The sequence below is a fragment of the Pseudopodoces humilis genome, chromosome 3 (assembly GCF_049639895.1).
Source record: "Pseudopodoces humilis isolate 2021_Gansu_Grassland_sample_001 chromosome 3, ASM4963989v1, whole genome shotgun sequence".
In the NCBI taxonomy this organism is placed as follows: domain Eukaryota; kingdom Metazoa; phylum Chordata; class Aves; order Passeriformes; family Paridae; genus Pseudopodoces; species Pseudopodoces humilis.
In genome coordinates, this window is record NC_142202.1 from 81,833,586 (window position 1) to 81,851,533 (window position 17,948).

The following is a 17,948-nucleotide window of genomic DNA, read 5'->3' on the forward strand; positions in this document are numbered from 1 at the left end:
CTGGCAGCAAGAGAAATCATATTGCTCATTTAGTAGCCAAATGAGAATATGAGGATGTTACCATTATAAATCAGGTCCAGGTTGGAGCAGAAGTTTAGGAAAATCAGATAATATCCTCTAGCAAAGTTCCGTGGAAGCTTCTCATCACTTCCAACAAGTGACAGTTTCCTTCTTTTTTGCCCTGTCTATGGTTCCTGAACCTGCTTTCAGAAGTTCTCCTGTCCCAGAAAGGCTTCCCTACTGACAGCTGCTGAAAACCAGAGAAGCATAGCACGTGGTCTCTTCATTACTAAAAGTCAGCTGCATTTCATCATTTCTATACTATTTTAACAAAGATATTCAATATTTTGCAAAAATCTTGATAGTCCAGGATTTATCTAACCCAGATAGGATAAACAAATATTACTTCTACTCTACTATATCGAAGATGACTCAAGTTGCAATATTAATAGGAACTGTGCTATTATTAAAGATAACTTCTCTTTCTTTTTTCATTAGCCCAGATAATATAAATGGGACAAAGCAGACACAGTCTCAGTGTCAGATTTCTTCACAGTGTCAACAGCAGGAATATTGTCGAGTGTCTGGTGCTCACAGAGTGGACATGGAAGGTTGGTCTTCTGTAGACTCTACCTTCCACCTTCCGGAAATAAGGCACTCCCTGGGTTTTTGTCCTCCTGCCTGCAGGTGGAGGGAATGACAGCAGGTGCATTGGCTGGTGACTGAGATGTGCAGCACTGACTGTTTTACAGGCTCATCCTCTTGGACCTGAAGGAACTGAAAGCCTAGCCTGAGCTGTCCACTTATTCCAGACAGATCCCAAGAACAAACAGCCAACTTTCTGACACAAAATCCCACCCCCAAAATATATTTGGACCACACATGATGAGTGAGAACAAAGCCTTATGAGGTTATCTTCTAAGCTGGCTTGTCAGACCACAGGCACGTTTTAGAAGCCTGACATTTAAAAAACAAAAATTGAGTGCATGTTTAACTTCACCTTCTTACCAGGCTTGTTTCACAGCCTGGCATACCTGTGCCTCTAAAGATGGAGATGGTCCTACTAATTTTCCTCCTTTTTTTAATTTGGTTACTCTTTCCACACACCTGCCCTCACTCCAGAACTGCATCAGCCGTGTTATGCACCCACTGACTCAGCCAAAAACTGAATGTATTGCATTTGGCAGGGACACCTTTATGGTGCAGTTTGATGATACAGCTCAGCAGATCTCACTGCTGGCTGTCACTGAGATGACACAATGTTCCTCCCTCCTGCCAAGTAGCTCCTGCAGCTTTCCTCACACAAGCATAATGCAGGAACCAGGGGAACAAGGGAAGGAGCTTCAATAATGCCAGCACCACAGTCTCATCAGTTTATATCAGGAGCAAAACTGCATCCTTAGAAAATGGCTCAGCAGTGGCTAAAGCATGACCAGCTACAGGTATTTGAAATATGAACTGCATAAGCAGCATTTGTGTTACATAAACACAAGCTCGACTCACTCCCACGACTGAAAATATTAAATGTGAGACTCTGCCTTTACAAGTCATGTAAACATAACCAAAGGGACTGTTGCACTGTAAAATGCAAACATAATATAGCTACTGCAGAGGATTACTTACCTTCACTTCTCACACAGATGTGGCTTAACATATACTCCCAGATAATAAGGAGATACTATGCTCTAACAGATATAAGCCCTAAACACATTAAAGGAACAGGATTTTAAACTGTTTCAACACATTCTTTTCTTATGTTTCCACTATGTTTCTGCTCTCATAAAGAAGCAATAAAAAACTATCCCATGCATTCAAGAGTTTTAAATACAAATCTTCATGGTCCTGTTACATTTGAGACTGGGGTAATGATAGAGATTTTCTGCCAAATTTCTCTTTTCTTTGCCTGACTTAGGAAGGGAGAGAGTAACTGACCCCTGACGATTTTTTATTGCAGTGAAATGGCAGCACTGTGGCAGACCTTTACAAAGGTTCATATGATTAATTCATTGTTCTTGGCACAGGAAAATACAACTCAGCTATATACATATGAGAAAAAAAAAAAAAAAAAGGCATGAGAAGCTGTGATGAATAGAAGTAGGCTAATAGAGAAGAAATTTTTTAAATTAAAAAAAACAAAAATTAGCATTGTATAACTATTTCCAAAAATAAAGTGAGGGGCTCTCCACCGTAGCAAATACCACATTGCATCTAACATAAGGAAAACACTGTCTTCTCATAGCAGGCCTCCAAATAGCTAAAAGCACCTGAATGCTTCACCCTCAAAAAAATGAATGTTTTAATACCCCAAAAACTAACCACAGAACTTTTCAACCTGAAGAGAAACAGAACAGTGTGTGAACAGTGGCCACATGCAGCCAGCACTGCCCTGGTCTCCTGCTAGCAGCAACCTTCTGCTTGCACACAGAGACATAATTAAGGACACACAATATGAAACACTATTAAAGTGAGAGGGCAATCTGTTCAGCTTTATGCAAAATCAGTCTGCAGGTCTCTGGGAGCTGCTGAGATACTGCTTAGCCAAGGACTCTGCACACCTTTGCCTCTGTGCAATGTTTGCATGGTAACTTTGAAAAGAATCCAGCATTTAAGAAACACAAGTAAAATTTGAGACAGGTTTGGTTTTTAAGAGATTCTTAATCACAAGCAGTCAGCAAAGGAAGTCATTTTCTATAAAGCTACAAAGACAGTTAAACTGCTCCATGCCCAATGCCTGCTAGCCTCATACTGCCCTAGCCAGATGTTGCACTCTGATAAATGCATTTAAATCTATTTCTGTGTGTGCACATATGTCTATCACAAGGCGAGGGGAAAAGTTTATTATTTAAGGCAGTTTGTCTGCCTTAAATAATAAAAATTCATTGCTCTCAGTGCAAGTAACAGAGTAACATTCTGAAGCAAAAAGGAGTCTTTAGCAAGTATAAATACAACTATCACTGCTAAAAACAAGACATAATGGGAGTTTGCTCACAGGTTTATTAGGCATGGCTTCAATTAGCATAAAGGGAAAAAGAGAGACAAAAATGGAAGAAACAGAAAAAGGGGAAAGACCAAGAAAGGAAAAAGACAACATTCAACAGAAAAATCACCTAGAGACAGTGCCACATGGGGTGCCTTTGAGATGTACGCAGCTGGAAAAGCCTCTGAAGTCATACCCAGGTCTACTTCTTTTGAATTCTGTATTTTGGTAAACAAGGCTTGCTGCCAATGTACACAAATAAAGTAAGTAATTCTATAATTTTCTTCTTGCAATAGGAACAATGTGTTCTTACAGTGTTGAAAATCCATTTACACAGGAGTCTCCGATGGACTGTAGGAAAACAGATGCTATGAACCCCAAATTTTAGCTCATTGCTTCCCCATCAAAAGAATAAGAATGTCATTGATGCTGGATCTACCTTCCAATTAATAGCGTGATTTTTTTTTCTATCGTATCAATATGAAACTAAAAAATCAGCATTGCTGTGGAAATAAAAAATGGCTAAAACAAAGTGAAACTTGAAGACTGCACAGCAGGAATTGAACCAGAACCTGGAAGTCTCACTGAGGGTACAGGAAGCTCCAAATTAGTGACACACACAGAGCCAAAGGACTCCATGCAGACTGAGTAACATAGCCAGAAGATTCCCTGCCCAGCCTGGCAAGCAGCAGGTGACTGCCAGATTAAAGGTCAGGATGCAAAGCTGGTTGTTCTAGTAGGGGAGCTTGCAAAGCCTGCTGCCAGTTTAGATTATAACCTACAAAAAGAATCTTTCTATCTTGAAAACATTTATATTTGAGAAAATGCATGCTTGAAACTGCATTTTTGCTACAGATACAGGATCATTCCTAGTCATAGGTATTTTCTTGTGAGGACACTGGGAAAGCGTGTTGGTTCTTCAATGGTTCTTCACCTCTAACTAAAACAGAGGGCAGATTAGCAGAGCTTGTCCATAACTTCATCTGATTTTAAATGAGCCGCAAAATCCAAATTATTATACTAATTATACTAATATAATAGTTATTTTAAACATTATTATATATAATATATAAATGCATATTATGTTATATAGTCTATATAATAAATTATATATAATTATTATATATAATATTATTACATAATATTACATATTATTATATATAATGTAATTACATAATATAATTATTAATTATTCTATATTGTTATGTGTTAGGACCTTTTTTTTCCTTTTAAATGAAATTGAGGTACCTAGTGGCTAGCCCAAGAGACAGGAGAAACTTTGACCTGCTTGGAAGATCTCAGGGATTTGTAAAATATATCACTTCTCCTGATGGAACCATCCTGCAGGGCTAGACTATTGCTTCAAAAGGCTAACAACTCAAATCTTAGCTGGCAGCTAACTTCTTTCAATAGATAGATGTTTTTGTTTGCAATTTACCATATGTTTCAGTAGTTCAAGAGAGTGGTTAAAAAGAAAGTGTTATTTTCATGCATTTTTCCAGCAGAAACCTTTCAGAGATGCCAGAGAATAATATAAATCTCCTGTTTGGCATTCAACATTTAACTCCTCCTCGTACTACTCCCTTTTGTCAAAGTGGCATATTTATAGCAAGTATTTTGCATCACGAAAGAAACCCTTTCAACAAGCAGCATCTATCTTCCTTTTCAAAATACACACACATAAATACAAGTATGATAACTGCAACCCTTATTATTTCAATTACTTTTCAGCACCTACTAACTAAATGCAAGTTGTTCTCTGATCTCTATGCTATATTACATTTATTCATGTTTATTTCTTCTGATTTCTCCAAGTTTTTTGATTCTGGGGACTATCCTTTGCTCCCCAGCAAAGTTCCAGTTCAGCAAGGTGGACGAGAACCGTCAAGTCTAAACTATTGGAAAGTCAGTCCTGCATAGATGAACAGAAAGTTGATCTTTCGGTCTCACAGCTGTGCAGAGTAAGCGGAGTGGGGGACAGTTTGCACACTGGAGTCCAAAACTGCTGCAGTTAAAAATCTGCAGGGATTTAGAGATGCTGCCTTGTTGTGTGCATTGGCTTGCTTGGTAGAATTATGATTTTGGGAAGTAAAACATTAATCCATTTGTTTCTTTATTTTCCTAAAACATTAAATATTTGGTAATTGAGTGAAGTTCCCTGAAATAGCACCAAAAAGAGCAGCTTTTTAAGCATGTTTTGGAAAGTAAGCAAATGCTTACTTTCAGCAGTGTGCCCTGGCAGCCAGGAGGGCAGCCCACATCCTTGGGTTCACCAAGCACAGCATCACCAGCCGATCCAGAGGGGTGATTATCATCCCACTGCATTCAGCCTTGCTGCTGCCTCACCTCGAGTACTGTGAGCTGCTCTGGGCTCCAGAGTTTAGGAAGAATGTGAACGCCCTTGAATGAATCCAAAGGAAGGCAACAAAGCTGGTGGTGGGGCTGGAAGGAATGTCCTGTAAGGAGCACCTGAGGGCCCTGGGCTTGTCTAGTCTGGAGGAAGGGAGGCTGAGGGGCGACTTCATGGCTCCCTACAGTTTGCTGAGGAGGGGAAGCGGAATGGGAGGTGCAGATCTCTTCTCCCTGGTACCCAGTGATGGAATGTGTAATACCTTTGTCAGGGGAGGTTCAGACTTGTCATAAGGAAGTTCCAATGTTTGACTACCTCTCTTCACTGGAAGAGGCTTCCTAGCTTGTCATTGTTTAAGACACATTTAGACAATGCCATTAACAACATGCTTTAATTAACTTCTGGTGGGCACTGATGAGCGGTTAGATTAGATGATTATTGTAGGTTACTTCCAACTGAAATATTCCATTCTACTCTAAATTCTAAGAAGAAAAATGAAAGTTTAGAAACAAAAAATCCCCCTAACAAGATATTCACACACATTTCCTATTATGTAACATGTTTACCACCTGAATTTATAAGATGAAAACACAGAATTGACTTTTTTCATGATGAGGTGAGTCATCAGAACACAGAAAGTGTTTGAACTCGTTCTCTGTATTTATTAGTCACATTGTTTTGTTGCAATGAATAAAGCATTCCCAGCTGTATTTTCTGTATTTACTGCAAATGAGATATAAAAGAAAATTTTCAGCACTGAAAAAAGTAGGTCATGTTTCTTCCTTCTCATTATCTTTAAGCAGCAAAACCCAGTAGCACAGGAACATTTATCTATCAGAACGGATACAAACACCTAGCAGCCCAGGAGACACTTGTTTCATCTGGGTGGGGTCTTAATTCTGTCAGCTCAAGATACAAGTTCTTCTGGCCATCTCCTGCCGTAACCATGAAGTGCACCCTCTATATTTTGTCACTCAGGGCCCAAAGCCCAACATACAGGTACACCCAACTGCGGCTCCAAAACAGGAGCAAGAGCCAGTGGATGCAGAATGTGGATCCAAAAGATGCCACGTGCAGCTGTCTCCAGACAGCAGGGCAGAGGGTTTAAGGCACAAGAAGGCAAGCTTGAGGACTGCAGTGTTTTCTAGCCCAGCCAGTGGTATGCTGGGTTTAATGCAGAATCCTATTCCTACATAAGGAATATACAAGGTCACAGCCATATTATTCCCACACAGGTACTAATCCTCCTCCGTGAATCTGGGGGAATGATAAGTCCCCTTGACCACTTGGAAAAAACACCTAGCCTTTCCTTAAGGAGGACTATGCTTGCATTTACTATGATTCCAACATGTTTCCAAGATTTTCAAACATAAGTTTGTGAAATAAAGTTGTCAATGCTTTTGCTAGTTTCTCCTGACAGTTACTATCCACACAGCACAGATGTGTCATTCTGCCAACTACAGATATACACACCCCTGACAATGCACTTTAAAATAACAGCAGTAACAGCAGTGCAAGTCATGCAGAATTCATTATGCTAAGTTTCTGACGATATTTACAGGTTTTCTCAGCACTATATGAAACTGCAACAGAAAAAATGCACTTGTGGCTTGAGACAAATGTCATATTTCAGATAAAATTGGACTATATTACTGCAAAATTTTCTCATGTTTTTGTAATCCTAGAAGATGGATTTTATAAACCAGGGCTGACTGCCACTACTATTATTCAGATCTGTAACAAAATTATCTTTGAGTCAACTGAGCAGAGCAAGGTTTCTAACCGTATTAATAAATGTCAACATTATTTCTCTTTCAACAAATGCAACTTTATCTGTGTAGCTTGTGTGGTTTTGCAGCTCTGTATCTGTAAATTCTCTTTTCTTTATACTTCTGCAGACCCATTTCTTAGTGACAAGTTGCATCCCCAAACACAGCAGCCGATTATTGTTATCCCATAAACTGCAGACACATCTCCTGTAAGGTCAACAGGAGGCACCTCCACACAGCCAAAGGTATTGTTGAATACTAACTATGCTGCATAAACCCACTGACTTTCAGACTTCCCTGGGGCCTGATGCTGGGAATCTACTAGAAAACAGACCTTGCTGCAGGCAAGCCAGTTTGACTGAGCAGGAAGGGACTGCTTGCACAACAGGCCCTTCATAGCAGCTGTCTTCTTTGATCAAAGACTAGTTTTGTATCTCTTTTCTAACTAATTTTAGCTTCCTAGCTGGTCCCTACTGAAGAATGTGATGCTATCTACATGTTTCAAATGCCACTCTTGTCTCTGTTTCTACATAAACCTATCAGATCACTCAATTAGAAATGTTTCAGAAAGGCTATCTGACCTCAGGAGATGCAGATCCAGATCAAAGGTTTAATGCATACTTGAATTGCATTTCTTTAGATTGGACAGGGATGATAATTTCACTAACCCTGCAGCAATTTAATGACAGTTTTCAGTTGCTGATGCTCTATTGTTCATCAGATCAAAGGAAGCTTCCTTTCAAATGAAGGCACACAGAAATTCACTTGATTTTCTCAGAAAAACAGATTAAGAAAACAGTCTTTAATTGATTTCTAATGTTACTAATAATTTGTTCCAAATAATCACTCATAAAGGTTTTAATAGCACTGGTAATACCCAATATAATCCTCTGCAGCATATGAAAATGCCAGGAAACAAAACAAACTTGTGGAAGTTTTTATAGAATTTCTACTGTTAAATTCTGATTAATTTTTCTCTGAGTCACTTTCTCTTGCTTCAAGTGGGACCTATCCAGTGAATTCAGAGGACCTGTGCTACATGGACAGGTGAAAAGAATCACAAAACTGTATATCCTGCCCCTTTGTAACAGCAAAAAAATCCAAAAGCCAATGGAAAAGCATGTTAGCATGTGTCAATGGAACATACCCAATGATGTTTTGATTTGCATTTAATATGAAGTACAAGTTCATGGTTTCAGGCCTCTTCTGACAAACAAAAGCTCTGTGGGTAACCCTTCTGGCAGAGTTTGCAACAGAACAATCCCATGAAATGGGACATTCAGAAAGTCAGAAACTGTGGCTGTTCAGGGCTTTGCCACAAGCAGAAGCTTGTCCTAAGTTATCATTTCCCCTGTGACAATGGCATAACTGGACACAGCCTGGTGCCGCAGACACTCAGGTCCAGGGGTCAACGTGTCACTCGCCCACCTCAGCACCCATGGAGGACAATGTTCACAGCTGTGATGGAGGAGGCCAGAATTCGGCCAAGTGTTCAGTCCTGGAGCTCTGCAACAGCCAGAAGAACTGGCCAGAATACAGCCAGGTGTTCAGTTCTGGAGCTCTGCAACAGCCAGAAGAACAACTTTGAAATTATCAGCACTAAGGTCCACAAATGCCCCTGCCATTCCTGTCGGAACTGTCAGATAAAAATCTCTGTAACACTCTTTATACTGCTGATACCTTTTTCCTATGGAAAGGAAGGGAACTATTTTATTCCACTGTACATCCCCATTAGCCAGCACAATCATATTGGTGTGTATCTTATATTGGCATAACTATTCTGATATTCTGCAAAACAACTCATTAGCTGAAGTAAGGTACATAAATAAAGCTTTTAAGCACAGGCCAGATATGTGGAATAACACAGAATAATAGAGATAGGTGAGAAAGCACCACAATTTCAGCCCTCTAGTTTACACTGAAGATAGACATCCACAGCTGCAATAAAGGAGCAGGAATTTTTGACATGGCCCCAACAGGTGCAGACATATCTTGAACATCCTAAAGGCACCAGGACTTTATTTCTCTTTTGGAAATGCTAAAATCAGTGGTTTATTTTTACTGAGAGATAATTAGCATCTATCAGTGATTCAAAGGCTCAAGTATGTATATATAAACATATATATACATATCCATACCAAACATATATATATGGATATTTGTATCTCTCCATATGTATGTGTGCATGCAAAAGTACATATCTACATATGCATATTCAAACAAAATGCAAGTTGATACATATGCAAATGTCACTCCCAGGCATTGACTTCTACAAGTTTATTCCTTGCAGTAAAATGACAAACACCTTGTGTTTTCCCATTACGTCTTGGTAGGAATGACGGGGATTAGTTATTCAGGGACAGAACAGCAAAACCAACAATAACAAATCCTGGAACTCTAAAGTGTGAAGACAAGGTCAGTCCTACCCAAGGCAGATGGGCAGGAACAGAAGGACACACTGTCACTGATGATTCACTTTACTCCCTGAACAACCTGCATCGCCTAAGAACTTCTCTTCAGAAATCAGCTAGCAAGACTGTTGCTCCCTTTTCTTTGTACCAAATTCAATTACAGTGAAGTACAATATTAAATTTAGACTAAATAAGCTTGCTTACTGATGTAAATCAAATTGATTTTCCCTTCCTCCACTAATGAGATAAAAATAACTTGTTTTGAGTAGGTTCCTCATCACTGTACTTCTTATGACCACAAAAGGATACCCACGCTTTAGACTCAGTCCCTTCAGAACGGTGATAAATATCTTCCAGCAAAGTAGCACACCTGAATGGAAGGACTGCCACAGCTTTGAAATAAAGAATTAAAAGATTTCACTCAAAAATACTTCACAGATGGAGGTCTACAGCCCACATAAGACCAGAAGGAAGTTTTATGTCTCTGTTCTCTTGCAATAAGACAGGCTGTGTTAAATGAATTGCGTGAACAACGCTAGTATCTCAGCCACTGCTCCTGCTCAGCCATCAACAACTTGGAAAGATCAGGTCACCCTTTGCTCATTTACATGAGACACACTGAAATCTGGTGTTTTCAGAAATGACAGGCAACAGTGACTTAGGTCTCTGAATTGAGTCCATCTGCCCATCCAACAGGCACCAACTAAACAACACACCAACCCCAGGAAAGAAGATTATGGAAACAATATCTCAGCTACTGAGGAATTCAGAGGTTCTTCTAAGCTTTGGCAGCTATCTGCAGACCAATTTCACTGACAGTCACAGGTAAGAAACACCACCACTGCCTCTACATTTCCCCTCACCTTGCCAAGGAAGAATATTTGCCAACTTAAGGGACTTGTGAAATGTTAACTATCTTCTGTAAAACTTATTACAAAATTAAGCTGTTAAAAAACACTGGCATACTTGAACATGGTCATGCTTTTTTGGATACAGTAGATTTCAACCAGGAATAAATTCCATGGAGAGCTGTGTTTCTGCATTCATTACTCTTCTTAGCAAGCTTCCACACTGTCAGGAAAACAAAGACTGCAGCATTTCTTTTTGGACAGACTCCCTGAGGGGGCCAACACTTGAGGCTGCAGGTGGGGAAGATGTTGCCCTTAGTGTACTAAGCTAGTAAAGAGACACACTGGGTTACCAGCTCAGTGGCAATTCTCTATCTTCAAGTTGCACTCAGATTGTTAAATATAAAAGTGATACTGATATTATACAATGAAGAACTTACATGCTATTTTTCCACAACTCTCAATTTCTGAACATTCCTAAGTAATTTGTATTAAAAAGTTGCATGCAAGTTAGCTTTTACTTCAGTATTCTTTTTCATTTATTATAATCAAATTCAGCTATATGCAACATCCAGCAATCACTGGTACTATGACCAGAGTTAGAAAAAAAAATTTCTAAACTTTAACAACATGAGTGGAAGATTAAGGAGAACAGGTCACCATCACTGAAGTATGTCCATTTGGGTACTTGCACATTGATACTGCTGTACTCTATAGAAAAACAAAGGGGAAGTGTCTCCATAACCTCAACCAGAACAATACCTCCTTTGAAGTTTTATTACAGCTAACTAATCAAAGGTCGGTAACCAACCTTCTGCACATGACACAGTGTAGTCCAAAGCATGTTGTCTAAAGTAGCATTACTTCTGACATGATCTATCTGCCAAGAAGAAATGTAAATATTTGAAAAGCACTAGAGCATACAAGAATGGTGCAACAGTTAGGTACTAAAAACCATACACAAATTCAACCTGCATGCTTGTGACTAGGGCTCACACTCAGCTCCCTCCTGAACATATTCCTTATGCAGTCTCAACTGCTGTTTACAGGCTCACAGTTCTCTCCATCACAAGGCAGGAGAATGGAACTACAGTTTAGACTTATTTGGAATACAAACCTAAAACCCAGATGCACAGACAGGGAGTCCTTAAGGTGAGAACCAGTTAAAGCCCTCAACATTGACCTCCCTGCCTCACAGAATTCACAGTTGTGAGGCTCTCCAGCTCTCTGCCACAGCCCTGCAAAATAGGACTGAAAGAAGCCAGAAAAGGTGAATGAGTCACCTGACCCAATAAGAAACTTGAGGAAGAATGAAGGAACTAATTTTGTTTGTCAAAGGGACTAGATCCAGAAAGTCCCCAGATCTCTCCTAGGCACCTAATATAATTGATAATGTCCAAGGTGTGGATACACATGATGTGTCCAGTGACTGAGCAAGGACAGTGATTGTTCCAGTACCACTGCTGTGGTTACAGCAGTGCTCTGTAGGTGCACAGCCAAAAGCACCACCACCTTGAACAGGTGAAGTGACACAGTGTGATGTTCATGTGGGATTCATAAATCAGGCTTTGAGGATCCAGTCCAACAGGTGTATTCTCAGCATGCTGACAGGTGTAGATAATACTGTGGCTAAGGACTTAAAATACTGCTACTTCCTATGTAAATATTACATGATCACTTCCAACTGTAAAGAGTATTCTCTCATTTCTGAAAATCTTGCTTATCTGCTGCTCTGATCTGATTTTACAAAATTCAAATATTAAAAGATCATGATAATGTTTATAATTTACGAAGCTTTTTTTTTTTTGTTGAGCTTGCATAAATCACATGCAACAAGCTGCAAATTCCTCCAAATAACCACCATAACTAATACTGTTCTCTCAAAAAGCATTTGTATCACTCAACCACATCACTTTCAGTCTTGACTGTTGTGCTTTTGGGGTGCAGAAAGGCAAGCAAAAAAAAAAAAGTTAAAGATGGGGGATATTCTAGAAGTGACATATTCTAAGTTAACTTATTCCACAACTCCAACAAGAAGCACAATCTTTCTGAGAAGTGCTATGAGAAATGTTGAGTTACAATGACTTTTTACAAACAAGGGTGGAGTTGGAATTCATCATCCATCAGAAACCAGCTTAGCCTTAAGAATGCTAGCACTGTATTTGTCTCCATTACATTACCCAACAACACGTGAACCAAACAAACATGACTGAAATTATTCTGACATTCCAATGTTTTATAATGTGATTTAAAGTCATTCCAGGAAACAAAAAATCCAACTCATTTGACCTCCATAATACGCTTAATCAAAAGGAGAGCTTTAGTCTCATAAAACCAATATTTGCTATAGAAACAATTTAACTGTAACTGCACCCATCTTATCAAGCTTCCTAGTAAAAAATCCATAATCCTCTTCAGTCGCAAGAGTCAAAGTCCAAGTTTTGGTAATTTAAAAAAGTCTGTTATTTTCAGGTTGTTGTTGCTCTGCCCTGAAACACTCTTGTCCTCCCAAACATGTTCTCCTGAAGAATGTGGCTGAGCAGCACTTATATTTGTGCACTAAAAGGAATTCATTTCAGTGACCTGTTTTTCTCATCTTGTGAACATACAAAAAATTTCAATGGGAAAGTGTTTCGCATATCTCACTATGTGGATGGCACCTGCTGTGCCATTATTTCACTAATTCCCCTATATTATCTGTTCAGCTCAACAGATGAAGCTTCAATAAATTAATATCACAAAGGAGAAAGTACAAGTGAGGCAGTTGTTTGAAGGTCCTTCATTATTTAACAGCTCTTCAATGATATTTCCCTTACCTCATCTTCAGCCCTCTAACTGCAAGACTGAAGTCTTCTCTGGTTTGACATTTCTAGATAACTGTAGGAATTCCAAACTTAAAGTTACTTAGCTCATACTATCAGCTTCTTGACAAAGGGAAAGCTGCTTTAAAACACTGAAAACCATTTAACTATGAGTCCGTACGTGGTACAGTCGCACAAGTGTAAATTTTTATTGACAGGCTGGAGAAAGTGAAACAGATAAAATTACAGTCACCTTGGAATGATTTGGTGAAAAACGGGTATCAACTCCTGAAAACAGTGAAGCACTGCTGCGGGAGAAAAGTAAAGGCTACTTTTAAAGTAACCTTTCTCTTAGGCACAAAAGAACATTGATTGTCCTTATCAGGGAGGAGTACAAAGCCTGCCTCCCCAGCCCTACAAAGAAGTGCTTGGAATTCGAGACACAGCAACCAACACAAGTAGAAAATCAGGTCAGAAAGAGCAGGACACAGTAAGGCTTGTAGAAACATGCCTGTCTACCTATTCAGAGGCTTCGCATTGCGATTCAATTGAATCTGCCTAATGCATGCTTAAAACAACACGAGGTGATTTAGAATTGTACCCGCACGCACAATGCCTCCCTCCTCCCTTCCCACAAGAAGGTCTCAGAAACTTCTCTACAGCGTCCCTACAGGCTAAACCCACTGTCCAGCCTCCATAAACACTCAAAATCAATGTTTCCACTCAAGCAACAACTATATTTTGGGATCTGTGAGTTATTTTAAGCTCACGAAGCATTTATAGTCACAAGTTTTATTAAACAAACAAAAAGCAGTTACAACGATTAACCTCTCAGGGATATTTGCAAGATGCTGCAGAGAGAACTCCAAAACCAAATGAAGGGAAAATTCACATTACTCTTGGCTCCTCATTCGTTTCAATTACTTCCTTTTCTCATTCTTTGGAATGACCCTCAAAATATTTTATGCACTAGACTCTTAGAATTGTGTGTGACAATTACATATTTTTATCTTCTTTAATACAAAACAAATTACACCAAGTATCAAGATCAATAAATGTTTTAGTAGTTTCTAAATAAAGTTATATTTATGCAAACTAAAAGCCTTTCCTGAGTGTGTATATATATATATATACATATATATCAGTGTATTTCTCGGGAATGTTTCAGCCATCATGCCTATCATTTGACCTGGGTATTCTGAAGATTTCAAAAGGACTCATACACCAAGAGTTTAGCTCATTATATTTGCCAAAACAAAAGCTTACTCTAGAGACTACATGAACTTTCCACTGTAAAATAAAGATTAACTTAAAGTATGTCTAGAGAGATTGGAAAAATAATTATAATTATGTCACAATGGCACTGCTTTTTTTTTTGTCAATCAGTATTACATATAGAAGTTTCTGGCCAATTACAGCAGGTCAGATATTAATCTGAGAAACAGCCACTCTCACAAGCAGCTAGCCTACAATTTGACTCAAGTTGACTTACAGGTAGAAATTAAACCATGGATTCCGACACAATTTTTAGCAGGAGACAGAGCAGGATCTATATGAGGTACTCATTTTTCTTGATGGGGAAATAATTCTGTCTCGTGAATTGCACGGGATCCCAAAAAATAGCTGATATAGTGCTGAAGGCTGGAGGAGATGACAAATGTATGACTCAAAGACTTTTTCTTGCCTTTCACTGATGTTTAGTTCTAGAAGAATGATAAGAAGTTTAAAACTTCCCTTAAAACTGCTTAGAGACATGAAATACAGTAACCACCTTCTTCTCCAGATGCAGATTCCCACATAACTAGCTAATAATAGTGTTTTCTTCATCATTTTCTTCCATCCTTAGCCTGGATCTAAGGACACCTCCTGCAAAGCCTACAGAAAAAAAGAAAAGCCTCCATGATGCAATACTGAGAACAGCAGGAACCCAGACCATAATTAAAGTTCTTATATGCTGTGATAACACAGATGAAAAAAAACCCAAAACTGACAGAAAAGAGACATCACAGCTCTGGCCCTTTATAACAGTTCCTTCAATGACTGAATCATCTGTTCTGCTCTGGTTAGGCTGCACTCAGGTGACTAGGTCATCATTAGGCTGACTAGATGAAGAAAGTTGACCATCACCAGAATGCAAACTGTTACCCATATTCTGTCATCTTCTTGTCATCCAACCCAGAAAAAAAAAGGCAGCAAGAAAACTGATGTGCAACTGAAATTGCTTGTCAAACTCCGATTTGGTTTGCTGGGTTAATAGATAGTTATGAGGATTATATTTCTCTGCTAACTGCATATGTACCTTGCAGGCAGACAGCATAAGGAGAGAGCAGAATCAAAAACTCCTATCAGCAACCTCCTTGCAAACTGGAGATGGGGGCGGGTGAACTACGTAGCCCTTCTCTACCCCTCCAACAAAAACAAAATACAAAACTATGTATTCTGTTCAGCCCATGGGGCATGAAACAGAAACTAAAACCAGCAACGCTACACTATCACAGCGTGAACCAATTGCCCATGCAGGGAAGGTGATGTTTCTCTTATGGATGCTTGATGGACACGGATTACGGAGTTCTGAGGATGCTGTGTTTACTCAGTTGGCTACTGAAATGGATAATTAATTCGTTTTTATTAGCTGTAATGCAGCCACTAAGCATTTTGAACACTTCATGCCAAAACATACCAGAACACACACATACCTGTCATGTTACTGAACTGAAAACCAGATCCACACAGTAAAAGGCTGAAGGAACTGAATACACAATAAACCTTCAGATAGGAATGTGCTACGTCTTTCTGCAACACAGAAAGTGCTGCTGCCCTCACTGCTGAACCATAAAGAATATCAATTATATCTAAATCCTTTTGATGTTTCTTATTAAAGAACGAATTCAGTACGACGTTTACGCCCAGATTTCCTTAACAGAAAGCTGTCACTTTATATGAAGATATGGAAATTCATAGGTCACACGCATTTTAACAAGAGAATGATGTACAAGCTTCAATTAAACAGAGAACGCAGTGATGCCCTTCAAAATAGAGTCTGAGAAGAGCTGTACCTATTCCCAATATTTCTTAATGCAGAGGTGCTAGCGGCCTGAAGTCTGTCCCTAGGCTCTCCTCGAATTTATCTCTTCATCCTGCCGTGGGTGGCAGGCACCGAGGCACCGCACCTGCCCGGGCTCGGCTCCCCTCGGGATCGTCTCCCCTGCACCGCCGCGCTGATCGCCTCCCAGCAGGGAAAGTTCGGCCTCACTTAACAACCTCCAAGACCCTTTAAATACACCCGAGACTTCTCGCCTACAAAGGTTTGGTTTGCCAAAAGCAATTTACGAACTAGTTAAGCTTCGGCAGCCTTGCGGAGGAGAGTTGTCTTTTCCGCCCCCATCGCACAAGCAACCGGGCAAATTCAGCCCCGCGTCCCAGGGCAGCCCACGGCCGGGCTGGGGTCCGTGCGGGGCGAGGCTCGGAGCCGAGGGCAGGCTGGGCAGGGCGGCCAGGACGAGCTGCCAGCCCCGCGAGTCCCCGGCCCCGCAGGCTGAGCCCTGCCCGCGGCGGCCGCGCTCCTCTCCCCGCTCCCCGCCGCTCGCCCCCACTCACCGCCACCGAGCCCGAGGAGGAGGCGACGAAGACGCGGATCACCATCTTCACCTCATGAGCCGCGGCGACAGGAGCGGTGGGGACGGGGCAGCGAGGCTGCGAGGAGCCGCTCCCCCGCACGGGACGGGGCCGGGGCCGCCCAGCTCCACCCCGCCGCTGCCGCCCCCGAGAGTGGCCGCCTCCCGCAGCACCCCTGCCCTGCCCTGCCTTGCCCTGCCCGGCAGCGCAGCCCCTCTCGGGCGAGCCGGGTCCGGCTCCCGGCTGGCAGGAGGCAGCGATAGCTGCGAGAGGCGGGGGTGTGTGGGCGACGCGCAGGGACCGACGGGCTCTGTAGTCCTCCCCGGGCGGGCACAGCCGTAGCACGGAGCCGGGAGGGAGCCGGGAAGGAGTCTGCCCGCCCCCAGCTGCCGGAGGAAAGCGAGGAAACGGAGGCATGCGGCAGCCTGCCCGCCCCAGCTGCCGTGCCCCAGCGCCCGGGGCTGCCCGCTGCCGCCCGGGAGAGGCTGAGAGGGGCTTGTGGCAGCCTCCAGGTGCGCTGCCCGCCGGTCGAGGTGAACAGCGCCTGAAATTGCTCCCCCACGCCACGAGGGCTGCCCCTCGCTCCAGCTGAGGCTGCTCCTGGTTCTCCTACCCCGTGTGGAGCCGCCAGATCTGATCCGCTGGGTCCCTCGGCCCCTTGGCCGCCGCTTACTGCGGCAAAGGTGGAAAATGAGCCGTTCTGGACAGGAGTTCCTGTCAAGGCAAGCAACAGGGATAACGCAAGAGAGGCAGGACACTGGGTGAGAGGGCTGTCCCACGCCATACATCCCAAAGGAGCTAAACAGCGCTGCCCCTTTTCACTCCCTGGTGTGGATGTACAGCGCCCAATGTTGTCAGCTGTGGAGCAGATGTTATTAATCATCAGGATAAGCAGATAACCCCAAATAACCCTTCGTCAGTCAGCTCATCTGCAAGTGACCGCGGGGAACTCGGTCTTCATCAGCTTTTGGGTCTGTGAGGATGCAGCCTGCCTTTATTTAAAGTCAAGGATCACACAGCTGACAACCTTATACATTGCTACTACCATCGTAAGCCTCATCCTCTTTCTTCCATGCGTGCAGCCCGATGGTTGCTCATTCCCTCTGACTAAATTTTCCCTTCATGCCGTTTCACCCCAATGATGAAGTGTGCTGTGTCATCCTCCTTGACACCTTTG

General features: G+C 41.6%; 1 protein-coding gene across 1 annotated transcript in view; it reads right to left on the reverse strand.

The window, feature by feature from the left end:
* The window catches only part of SH3BGRL2 (SH3 domain binding glutamate rich protein like 2), a 37,605-nt gene extending 20,543 nt beyond the window's left edge, over window positions 1-17,062 (reverse strand). The window contains exon 1 of the mRNA XM_005518593.3: window positions 16,754-17,062. Coding sequence (XP_005518650.2) covers window positions 16,754-16,798 — 45 coding nt within the window. The 5' untranslated portion in view covers window positions 16,799-17,062. The remainder of the gene's footprint in view (window positions 1-16,753) is intronic.
* Between the last annotated feature and the right edge of the window lie 886 nt (window positions 17,063-17,948).